General features: G+C 37.5%; 1 protein-coding gene across 4 annotated transcripts in view; it reads right to left on the bottom strand.

Moving 5' to 3' along the window:
- Window positions 1-11,610, bottom strand: part of rbm20 (RNA binding motif protein 20) — a 47,514-nt gene extending 35,904 nt beyond the window's left edge. For 2 of the 4 annotated variants that reach the window (XR_003272611.1, XM_026170334.1), the window contains exon 1: window positions 10,927-11,610. Coding sequence is in view for 3 of the 4 variants with exons in the window: in XM_026170334.1 (XP_026026119.1) it covers window positions 10,927-11,048 (122 nt within the window). In the remaining variant the exon portion in view is untranslated. Of the gene's footprint in view, window positions 1-3,239; window positions 3,665-10,926 lie in introns of those variants that run through there. The other 2 variants (XM_026170336.1, XM_026170335.1) reach the window with 2 other exon arrangements.
- Between the last annotated feature and the right edge of the window lie 1,649 nt (window positions 11,611-13,259).

Genomic DNA, 13,259 nt, shown 5'->3' with positions numbered 1-13,259 from the left:
TAATACTAAGTACTCCAGAACTACTCCAAACTAGCTGTGATGTTGGGTTTAATGTAAAGGTTTATGTGTTAAAAGTGATCTGATTACAACTATAGGATTAGGGACACTTTTCTTTAGTTAGTTATGTTTTTATTAAATCATTCATAGACATCTTTAACAGAAAAGAATTGAATGTTTACTGAACATTATGTCATAATGAAATAAAAGATCTACCCATTAAATTAAATTGTGACAGTATTATAGATAATCTAATAGTACTACACAATATTTATGTAATGATGTTACTAAACAGATAATAATAAACAGATAACGTGTGCTTACTCACTCTCTCACAGAAACATTGGAGGCCTGTTTGTTGGCTGCAGTTCAGCCACACACAAACTCAAACAGTAAGCTATTCTGTGATGGAGAGTTTATCAAACACTGTTTAATTATTTAAATTTGAATATGGCTTTTGTCCAAATGAGTTAAATTTATTTAATCCTTATATCATCTTCAGGGCTCCATTTTACAACTACTCCACTAAACTTCATTATTCTCCCAAACGGGTTATAAGCAAAGTCCTGTATTTATTGCAAGATATCTTTCATTTGCCTCCATTTCCACACAAGAGCATTCATCATTTTTCTTGACACAGCAACCTGTTCTCAACATATATACTCTATCAGCTGTTCTGTTCACCTGCTATGCCAAACTCCAGAGTGGATATCAGGCATTTCCCCATTAACATTTGTGCAGACTGTATCTACAATTACAATTGCTGAGTTGTAAAGTTGTATATTAGCTCTAACTATAAGAGTCCTCTCTCCTGGCATGTCTGATAATTTATATATTGCCCACCTGGTGTCCTCCACATATCCCAGGGTCTGAACGTGCCACACTGAGAACAGCTTCTGTCATCTACTCCCTCAGCCCAACTTTCTCGCGCCCCTCGTGAGGGTGAAACAAATAGAAATGGGTCAAAAAGCAACATGAGCCAACCCTATTAAATGTCCAACTCTATCTTAATTCCACCACAAATCATCAAGCTTCTTCAGGCTGTCACTCATTTCCACATATAGTCAAAAGAGTGTGAACAGTGTTGAGCTGCCTTACAGATGAAAGTCCTGTCATTTGGTAAAACACATGGTAAAATACAAAGATAGAGTGAATTGTAATGAGAAAGTTTTTTTGTACAAGTTTGTTTTGTATTTTCTGGACTTTTGAGAACGGAACTAGATTAGTAGTGACATTAATAATCAAAAATGTTCAGAGAACTTTATCTGAATACACTAAAATGTTCAGTTGGAGATGTAAAGGCAATACAAAGAGCCACAAATTGCCTACACCAAAACTTCTGTGTGAAATTCAGCAAACAAGGGCAGATATATAAACATAAAGACAGGTAAACAGGTCTAATGTCCAAACATGTCTCTATGAATGAAATACTGCACTCCTTTTTGTACCTTACAGCAAAAAGGACCTTGTGACTTGTGATTTTTCACTATATAAATAAAACTGAATTGAACTGAGTTATAGTTTCCAGACTTCCATTAGTTTGAATGCTTTTCACTATTAGAAAATATGTCAACAGTTCAAGGAAACATGGTGATAGTCAGAAATGCTGAAAAGACTTTGAGCTGTAGCTTCCAAAGTACGTTGGTCATGAACTAGTTCAAACTACTAGTTACAAAAGAAAAAGCTAAATTTTGATATAAAATCCTGAATTTGGTCAAATGAGGTTTGATAACATATCAGCTTTTACAGTTTTTAAACTTCAATTCAATTCAATTCAATTTTATGTATACAGCGCCAAATAACAAAAACAGTCGCCTCAAGGTGCTTTATATTGTAAGGTAGACCCTTCAATAATACATACAGAGTAAAACCCAACAATCATATGACCCCCTGTGAGCAAGCACTTTGGCGACAGTGGGAAGGAAAAACTCCCCTTTAGCAGGAAGAAACCTCCAGCATGAATACCAGCTAATCACAAACAGATGGCTTTCTTCAAAAAGCAGTTATATTGCTATATCTGCAGACCAACTGAGTGTTTTTGTCTATTAATCATTAAAATCAGTACTGAATAGATTTATTTCCAAATATCTATCACTGGTTTAGAAATTAGGGAGACATATAACCTTATAAACACAGAGCATCTTCACTATATACATAACCAAAACCTGACAAAGTTATTAGTACGCTTTGGATCATATTAACCATTAAAAACCACTTAAGCCTAGACCACCTGACTTTCTGTGGGGACTTTCTGTGGTCAGCCAGACATGTAAACATGTCCCTGGATGGAAAAAAAGCCAGCAAAAACAATCAGGCACCGCTCCACTGCCTGTGACGGTCAAGATGAATGAATCCAATTTCACACGCAGTTCATTTATATGGTGATTATAAATAATTATACAAAGGTATTTATCACCTTTTGCCTTCCTTCTGCTTGCCATGGTGTTCTCTACTGAGCAGCCCTTCTTTTAACGCAGAGAAGCTGAGTGTGGTATTTCTGCTATTAAGGACCTATACATAGCCAAACCCCGGGTAATGGGACGGGGGCCACTTGCTTATCCCTACCCAGATACTGACAGAATTCAAGTCCAAATTCAACAACCAGTAATAGACTAGCTCTTTTAATTTACATAACCAACTAATTTTAAATCGTAAGCACAAGGTTAGGCTAAATCCTTAACATAACAGAACAGTCTACGCCCAACGCCGCCTATTTATCTTTCAGCGGTGCTCTTTTTCACGATACAAAGAGACTGCATTAGCAGACATTAGCACCATGCAATAACAAATCCATTGCTGGTAATATGTTGTGCCAGATTACTTTGCTCTATAATGACAAGTATATAATGAGCTACAGTAGTACATAGTCACACAGCATAAGCAAAAGCACGCTAACACATAAAATAACAAAAATACACCCACACACCAAGTGCGTAGACACAACGAAACAGATAAACAACACCTAAACAAATTGATATATCTGGGATTGTAACAAGCAAAATATGATATAAAATCTCTTTAAAATATATGAAATGGAGATTAAATGTATGTATGTCTTTAAAGTACACTTCACAAAGGATTAGATTGTCTTGGCAAACCCACGGACGACATAGTGACATAATCTTGGTGTGCACATGTGACATAACGTTTAAAAAAAACTGTCCTCATATAGAACAAAGATAAATCAACAAATAAAGTTCTTATCTGCAGGTATTGTCTGTGTATGTGTGTGCGAGCTCCACCTGTGCATGACAAGTATACAGAGAATTTGATTTCCTGGATTCTGGCCTGCTCACTATGTGGATGAAAGGAAGATGCCTTTGGGGTGAGCACACGTGCTACAATCTCCACTGGCCTCAGCTGTTGATGCCGGCCTAACAGAGCAAAGCAGAGTGGCTGTGTGATACTGTGTGGGTTTATGTGTCACTTAAACACCCGTACTCTCCTTCTGTTAAACCTGTAGGGCAACATGCATTCAGTACATTCTCCCAATTCAGAACTGAGCTGCTTCCTCTAACTGTGTGTGTGCAATGTGTGACCTTGCACTGAAGTCTGACATACAGTAGCTGCACTGCAGGGTGACATTTATTTATATTAATTAGGACAATCAGAAGAGCCAGTCTATTCAGACCTTTCCTGGTTCGAAAAATAGTTTACTCCCAGGTTAAACTACAGCTTTAAAGGCTGAGAAAGACAAACTTATTCATTTTAATTCCCAAGATTTTAGACATTTCGAATATTTTGCAGTGAAGGCTTTTACTGCAGCTGAACAGTGCTATAACTGGCTGACAAATCCTGTAAATGTTCATTTTAACTACTAAAGCCAAAATATTAATTTTGCCACCTGCAAAACAGGTTACTGTAAGCACCAATCATGCATGCCTCTGCAAACAGAAAAGCTCTCTGCTAACTTGACAGGGACTTCTTTATCCGTCAAGGCCCTACATGTGAGAAAAGTTGAAAACAAATCAATATTGTGCTCAGCATTAATAGTAAAATCGTCTAACTTTGTGAAAAACTTTCACATTCGGTATTAAACTTTCTGACTGCTGGTTTTGGATAGCAGCAAATTTGTCAGTCGAGTTTTTATACACTACATAGAGCGTCAAAAAATGAACTATGCTTGTGGCATTAGCCTTTAATCCTCCCTCTTCCCTCACTTTACTATATCTTGAACAAATACCACTAAACGACTGATTGACAACAAGCAGCAGAGGCCTCCTACTCGCGTTAGCCTTGTCAGAAGAAAATAGCATAGCAGCAGCAGTATTGACAAAACCTTAAAACAGTATCTGACTCATTTATGACTCATTGAATCCAATGTGGGGTTTAATTATGCTCAATTCAAGCAAAGTGCCCACGTACCCAAGCTTACATGCAGCACACTACCTACGCGCTACCTGAACAACAAAATACAAAATTATGAAAAACTAAAGTTATTTGATTACTGTCACGGACATAAGATACAAAAAATGTATTCAATACTTTGATGATGCAACCCCCACATCTGCAGAAGAGCAGCAGAGCTGTTGTCCCAACATAATTTGTTATAACAAGGAGGAATGTCTAGTCCAGCAGCAGATGGTTTGATAAAAAAATGCATAGTTTATTTAATAACAGTGATTATGCAAGGACTCATAAAGATGGAAAACAAGCCATATAGTCAGCGTTAAATAAAAAGTGCCCAGTTTAGTGTTTGATGAGCTGCCAGTGGATCATGACGAGAATGTGTCCTTACTAAACTTTTCACATAATCTTCCCATTTTTGTTTTTTGGAAATGGACAAAGGCTTATTTATATTAGGATAGTGAAATATTATCCCAGGCCCAACAAAGGCACCATCACAAACATATAAAAGCAGTCACTGTTCACATGCACGGAGCAAATCTTACAAACACGTTGAAGAATTTATCCGAAAAAAAGAATGTTGCAGCCCCCGCTGGGAAGTACACTTCATCCGTTTCAAATGAACAACCCTTTAAATTTAGATTGTGTTCACATCGAGACCTTTAAACTCTGCCAGCTCATATATTTAAGCATTAAGAGCTGGAAAGGTAGTGATGAAGAGCTGATCCCAAAGACAACTGATTGCCTCTTGTAATTAGAGCTAGGATCAACTGCTCAAAAGGTTCATGCTATGCTATGTAACTGTAACTAAATAATTTTCAAGAAGAAATAGTCACAAATTTAAAAAAAAAAAAAGTAAAAATCTCAAACAGCTACTGGATACTTTAAGCTCTACGCTGAACAAACTGTAACCATCCTAACAGTATGACTGTCTCTCTGAGCGATCCTGCTAATCTTTCTCAGTTTTGTGCTCATGGTGCTAGAATTACAGTCCATCCATTGAAAGAGCAAAAGTCTGTGTGATTCTCAGTAATGTGCAGCTGATACTGTGTTACTGATGAATCCAAGCAACTGCAATCAAACGTCACAAACAATTACCGCCTCTCATTTTATTAATATTGTTCGAGCTGCGTCTGTGATTTTTTTCTGCATCAGCTAAGAAGACCATCACAGCATCGGCGTCATATTACCGCTTCATTTATAGAGACACCAGAACCAAACTGAAACTGTGATGATTTCGGGATTAAGTGGTGTATCCCTCTCAAGCCCGTCTAAGTTGCGTGCAAATCTCATTGGTAAATATATACAGATGCAGATATTTGACAATGCTCTTTTATCATTGCTGTCTTTTAATGTGGATACCATTTGTAAAGACATTTAAACCCCTTTAACTCTGACCACTCCCATTGTTCCAAATAGTTAGCCTTGCTAAGTCTACCAACTCAACGCCTATAAACCCTTTCCCACCAGGACATAACCCCATGTGCTGCAGGAGAAGAACCACAGACATGAATTTACTGTCACAACCAGCACAGACTCCGTATGATCATTTCCTGTTTTATTTTGAAACTTTCTACCAGTTTATTGTACGTGTTCCTTTGGTTTCTGTTTGCCCCCAACACCTGTTTCCCTTGACTTAATTACTCTTTATACAGCCATGCTGCCATCTGTTTCCTGTCAGACTATCTCAGCAATTTCCAGTATTTTCTTGTGACTTGTTTCGAAATTTCCTGTAAATCTTCCTTGTCTGAATTTTTGGATTTTTGCTCTGTGAGTCTTTTATTTAGCCTTTGGATCTACTGTTTGGTTCAGCCATTAAAGCTACAGCATACTGCTGGAGTCTGCCACCACCTAAACTTTCTTTCACCATTGTGGCATGTCACAAATCCTGCTTGTAACAATGTTTTTCTAAGGCCTTTTCACAGACTGTTAGCTTGAAGAATATGCATTTAATAGTTTTGGCAATGGCTTGTGCTGTAAGAGAATGTGTGCCGAATTAAGTGAAATATTGCAGAGCTTTAGAAAAGGTGTACTCAAGCTTAAAAATCATTTAAATTAGGTAAAGCCCAGCCAAATAAACTGTTACGTGTTTGTTTTTACTGTTATGCTTTATTACTCTGCATTAGAGACACTGATCTTTATGTACAAGTCACAAAGGCTATGTTAACATTATAGAGAATGAAACTTCTTTGTTGTGCCGTGGGCTGATATTAATGGTGCATTTTGTGGTAACATCCTCAGCCTAATTTAATGATCCAATTACAGGATGCACCTACACTTGGCTGAAAGTGGACACCAGCACGGCCATTGTACCTACGAAGACTTTCTCCGGTGCAACTGTCAACCATTTAACATCAGGATTAGCCACAGTTGCTGCCACGTGTCAACAAGGCAGTGAACACATGCTTGAGGTGTTGGTGGGGGAGGTAGATGGTCCCGTGACACAAATAGGTGACACTAGAAATTAAGATTTTCTGTAAGCAACAGAAAGGACAAATCTTCCTGGTAAAAAATGAAGGACGAGCGTAATTAATCTGTTTTGTCAACTTTTCTGTCTTCTTAAGGAGAGACAAGATCTATTGGAGGGGACAGTGATGACTGTATTTTAGTATCAAATGTTATTTTAAAACATAAAAAAAAATTAACTACTCTGTATTTTTTATTTGCTCAGCCTTGTGCCAACCAACATCACGGGTTTCAAAGGGATCCCGCACAATCACAGATCTGCAAAGCGACCACACCAATCACTCAACACTTCTCTGTCCAGACGGCCATTTGGCCAGATCCATTTAAAGTGTGCGAAAGTCTAAATTAGCTCCCGTTAATGACCTTGCAGGGGATTGCAGGGATGATTGAAACTTCAAGTTAACGACTCGGTGCAAAGAGCGCTTTTAAACATGACACACTTGGCAGCAAACTAAAGGATGCGAATTTGCTTTGATAAAACACATCAATAGTTTTCTATTGTTGTCAATTTTCAGACATCTGTGTTTAATGGCTTAAAATCTATGAGATTTAAACAACAGAAAAAGGATGTTAACAACACGTCACCAGAGGGGGACAGCCCGAAAGAGTAAATATCTGTGAAACTTCATTTTCAAAAACTAGATCTCCAGAGGATTTTTGGAGGATGCTTCTGTTTCCCTGAACCACAACATAGTTATTTTCAATATTTTGCTTTCGACAGCTGTGGCTATATACTTTCCCTAAGGCTCGAGCGTGGTTACACATGGCAAAATGGTCCTTCAACTCAATTGGCTCCCCTCTTACACTTACACTGCCTCCACTGAAAGCTATTTATTACATTAAAAGTTTTGAGAACACAGACATTTAGACAGGCAAAAAAAGATCACAGATCAGTCGACGAATAAAACAAAACACATAAATATTATAATTGTACATGTTTATCAATGCAGAACATTCTCTGTCCTGATGAGCTTAACTATGTACCAATGTAACGTTAAATAGAAGAGGAGCATAAAATAAACTATATCATTGCTGTTTTGATTTACAGTGAACAAACAAATAAATATTATATAAATATAAGTACATGATTATAGCTTTATTTATAAATCCATGGATACTCCCAAACGCAAATGCTTTTACAACTAACCCAAAAATCAAATGCAATATATTCACTACTTCATTAAAGACAAAGTTGTTCTTTACAAAGCTGAGTTTTAGACCGTAACGTATTACAACATGTAATGCCTTTGAGTTTTGTTCTGTTTTGTTCTGAAATGTGGCTTTCACAGCACTGAAGAAAAGTATCAGCACATCGATAGAAGAACACCGGCTTTTAACTTTCCTGCTGCATTTTCACATATCAACTTCCGATGCGGAGCCGCACGGTCTGTGGTACAAGGTAAAATTCGCTCAGACACTGAACTTTCCCCTCTGTGACGCGCTGTCACAGTGATATAGAGCCGTGGCAGGTGGGAAAGAGTCATAAGATGAGGAAAGTGAAATGGCAAAATAAGGGAAGGTATGAATGCTAATGCATAGATGGTGTGACAAAGCATGTCAAGCATGCTCAACTGATCTGTTACAGGACAATCCGTCACAGGCTACTCACCACTAAACCACCACAAACATGCAGTCTGGTCACCCGGATCCTTCGGTCCTGTCCTAAATTCTGGCTGAATGATTTTGTAACGACATGTTACAACTTTACAGTTTCCTTATTAATTGTGCAGATGTTTGCACAGTGGTCCGTATACATTCACGGCAAGTCAGAAAACTGCATACGTGGACATGTTAGGCTCTGGAAAATTCATTTATTTTATTGTAGCCTGTGGTGATATGAAAAAGAAAAAGCTTCCTGATGGAACTAATTCCTTATATCTGTCTTATATCTGGGATAATCTGTCACATTACAACTGAAAAGACCCTGGTAGGTGTTTAAGAAAGCAGCTAAAATGGCTCTTTTCTTAAAGGGGTGACAGCTTTTAACAACAACAACAACAAAAAGTCTCACCAATCTTGTTACAGTCTACTACCCAAAGAGCAGATACTTTTTCTTACTGCACATATTTATTTGCTGCATTATAATGATCTTAGTACATAATTGTACATTCCTATTGTTGCTTTTTTCATGTTTATTTTTTGTACAGCTTTATTCGTGTGATGCAGAAACATAGAAAGTCTGGCAGAATTTTTTTTGTTTTTGTTGAGCCCTAACTTTTCTTGTTTGGCAGAGGTTTGCACAGCAGTTCGAATGCGTAACAGTCACTGCAAGTGAGAAAACCCTGCACATAGACTCACTAAGCGCTGGAAAATCTATTTGCTCCATTAAAAAAAAAAAAAATTATTATTATTATTTTACATGTTCAGACATTTCCAGAGCTAAAAGTAAAAAATCGTGTATTTTATTTTAGTCTGAAAAAATATCTGAGCTAAAAGTTTGCCTTATGTACAAATGTACAAATTCCTCATAACTAACAAAATTCAGATTATTATATCTGAAAGATTTTTTCTGACATGTTTAAATGAATGATATCCATGCCTGGGCTGAATATTTGAGAATTAAGAAAATGTTTATAGCACTTAAGACAAGAAGACCTCAGCGTGTCACAGTGTAACTGAAAACACTCAGGTCGATGTTTAAGAAAGCGCATAATGATCTATTAAATTTGAACATTTGTACAATCCTACCGTTGCTTGTTTCTGGTTTTGGAATATTTAGACTTTATTTCCCTTAAACACTTTTCCTTTAATAATTTATCTCAGCTCTTGATTCTCCAGGTTATCCAACAATACTTTTTAGGTAACTAATAAGTCTCGAGAAAAAGTCGTTCTAAGGCTGCACAGTCTGACTACATGTTGGGTTTTTGTTTGTTTTGATGATGGCAGCAAGCAGGGCGACAAATCCTTAACTGAATGACGATCTTAAATAAACAGCAGAATGGAAGTCCATTAAAGTGCTATCGAACTCTTTTACTTTGCTGATTTGCAATTAACCAAATAAAATGTAGCTACTGATACTATCACACACAACAATTTTCATGTATTCATTCAGTAGAAACTCTCTGCCCAATAAACGTTTCCACCAATTCATATTAATATTTAAAGACAAATTGCTCAGTTGTCTCCTCACACACTGTACAGTAATTCAAAGAAAAATCATCAATAAATACAAAATATAATCAATATAATCAAGATTTGTTACAGAAATGATCACATACGTTTTACAGTTTTATTGTAGGGTTGCAGAGCTTGAGCTCAGTGATACTGTGTTGCTGACAAATTTAATATAAGACCTTTCAGTGACTTCACATTGTTTGGCTTACAAATTACATCTAATTTTCTAAATTTAATGGATATGTTTATCAACTGAATTTAGTGATCTTAGGTACAAAGTACATGTTGAAAACAGCTAATTTTCCTAAATTAATTGTTTTGGTTTTAAAAGGTTAAGTAGTTTACAAAATATAATTTATTCCAATTTAAGAAGCAGCAGCAAACGTGTGACGTTAAAAACAGTGGGATTGTTTTCAACACATCTAATATTTTGAACAAGACAACCACAGATTTGAATGAGCAGCGGAAAAAAAAATCACAGCAAGGCCGATAGTTTATTTTCAGTCAGCATTTCTGCTTTTTAATATGAATCCTGGATATGTTTAAAGGGGAAAATGTGTTAGCTCAGTATATTCAGATAAACCTGCTGACTGTACAATTTCCCTTTTATTTAATTTTATATTGCTTTTTCCAAAAAAAGAACCTTAGAGCCTCTTTAAAGTGCAGATATTTTTTAAATAAATTTTAATAAGCACTTTGTTATATTGTTGCATATTGTTTTTTTTTTTATATATGTGGTGAGTATAAAATCCTCAGTACTGTAGTAATATTCACTAAGACACATTATAGATAGCCGTATTTAAGGTTATCAAATTCGATTTCATGCAAGAAGACCTTACAGGACAGATGCAGACATTTTTCCAACATCACAACTTTTTTTTCAGGATATTCATGATACCACTGCAAAAACGTGCTGTGGACTTTTTTTCATAGAGCCACGTGAGCACCTGGCATGTGTTTGTACTGTATCCTGATTCTGCGGTTTACAGATTTTGCGCTTACCTCTGTAAGGTGTTGCTTGTTGTCTCAGGGGGGTATCCACTGCTTTGTCCTTTTCCCAGCATTATTATATGACCTGTTTTGTCACTGTCAACGCTGCTTGTCCGATCCCAAACGTTCTGCATGGCAAAACAAACTCCCTAGCACCACCCCCAGCCTTTACACCCTTCCAGTCACCCCCCTCAGAAGTAACCACCTCAGACCAAAGACACCAGATCTTGATAGGGCAACTTTCTCCAGCCTGCTTTTCTTTGTCTTTTTTTTTTCTTTCTCTTCACTGAACGGCCACAGAAATACCAACAGGCAGGAAGAGACTGGGGGCTGAGCACTTCAGCGGGGTCTCTGCTGCTCAGCTACTCCTGATCGACAGCAGCAAAGGCAGCAAAGCCCCCTTTACCCTTGGCTATCCAACTGTCTTTCCCTATAAACTATGCTACATACACTTCCAAGACTTCCCTTCACTTCCTGTATTCTCTCCAGGGGCAAGAGATGGGGAAATCAGTGTAGCGCCTGTTCAAAGAGAAACAGGAGGATGACTGAGTGAAGTTAAAGAGGGAATAACAGAAGAGGTGGGCTCAGGGGACCGCATAAGGGGGGTGTGAGTTAAATAGACTAAAAGGGAGTCCCTGCCCAGGACAGCTCCATGCAGTACAACAACAGGGACGAGAAGGTCTCTCCAGCCACCGCTGATTATCACCTCTACACTGACACAGAAACACAGACACACGCACGCTTGCATAGTCTGGCTGATGAAGGCATGCACTGCGGTTCTGGGAATGCCATCAGTCACTCAGTAGGTGTCGGGATCAATTTAGCTGCTGAATCATTGGAGAGATCCAGTCTCTAGGCCTGGAACACAGTGTCAGATTATTAACATTTTGCAATGGTCAGACAGGCTGAGGTTTCACATCTGTCAGCCAGAAAGTAGGGTGTGCTTGATAATAAATCACCATTAAGAAAAGGCTCATACAGAGTGACAACACATCAATCCTCCGGGTCTTGTACGTGCTGCACGGTTGGATTTTTGGGTATTTATTTAGATTGCAAAGGAAAGTGTAATTTTGCAGGGGGATTTAAGTTATGAAGACAAACCTAGAAAAAAGTTTCCAAGAAACGAGTCAGAGAATCTGAGAGATGATGTTTGTTTAAAGAAACCTAAACCATGTCTCCCCATAGACAAACATATCATCTTGATATAGCTGCTATTTTATCCGATTGATCACGAAACAAAGATTTTCAGCAAAGTCTTGAAACCTAAATTTATAAAATAATTGAAAAACTTTCACAATATGCTTTTACAAGTGGATTAGAGTTTCATAGCTCATCTGGATTTGCCCTAATAAATCTACTTGTACACAATGAAAACTGGAGGAAAAAAATAAGGAGCTGGAGCTTGCGGCTAAGCTGTTACTCTAAAATGTAAACAGACCCGCTACACTCGTGGTTGTTCAAGGAAGCTGCTCGTGACTGATCAGCCGTTTATGGTAAATAATTGTAGTGCACAGAAACAGTCAAGCAATCAAATTCAAGTCACAGAAAAGCAGGAGGCAATTCCTAATCATCCACGAGATGCCACATTCTCTCCATCTTCGCACTGACTGCTTGAATGATGAATGGCAAAATTGGAAAATATCTGACACACCTTGCCGACAACCGCCAGGAAACTATCGCTATGCGTTGCGTGTGTGCAAGCAAGCGTGAGTGTATATATGCATGTGACAACTCTACATAACAATCCCCCACACTTATTTTTGGCGCTGTGAGAAAGCAGATACCACTGTAGCATGAAGTGGTTTCTATAATGGTGTGTGCCTGGATGGCTCAATGATAAGCGTGGCAGTTAAGAGAGGTGAAATACATTTAAACTGTATTGATTCTGTATTGAATCTTTCAAAAAACAAAACAAAACAATAACAAAGACTTGACAGCCAGTTTTATTTTCATTACAAAATGATTAATGAACATATTTTTGTTCCTTTTTTCTCTTATTTATTCCAGTTGTGATACATCAAGGCAATTTTATCTCAAGAGAATTATACACAACAGAACAACAATATTAGAAATACAGAAAAAATAAAGGCTAATTGCTATGACTTTGTTTTACATGTAGTCACATTAAAACATTAAGTTGGGCACTTTAACTTACACCCAAAGAGCCACTAAACTGCAGCTGGAGCAGTTTAGGGAATGCTGTTTATAAAACTAATACCTACATACGGCTGATAGCTTATCACTTTTCGCCTACATGTGAAAGTACTTCACTTTTATCCATCTGAGTCTCTGTGTACTGTTTATACAAAAATGCACTCTGGTTTTAATGACTATGTGAGGTGAAA

Source organism: Astatotilapia calliptera, chromosome 6, assembly GCF_900246225.1.
Source record: "Astatotilapia calliptera chromosome 6, fAstCal1.2, whole genome shotgun sequence".
NCBI lineage: Eukaryota > Metazoa > Chordata > Actinopteri > Cichliformes > Cichlidae > Astatotilapia > Astatotilapia calliptera.
Note: the sequence above shows the minus strand (reverse complement) of the source record. Positions and strands in the feature narration are given on the sequence as shown.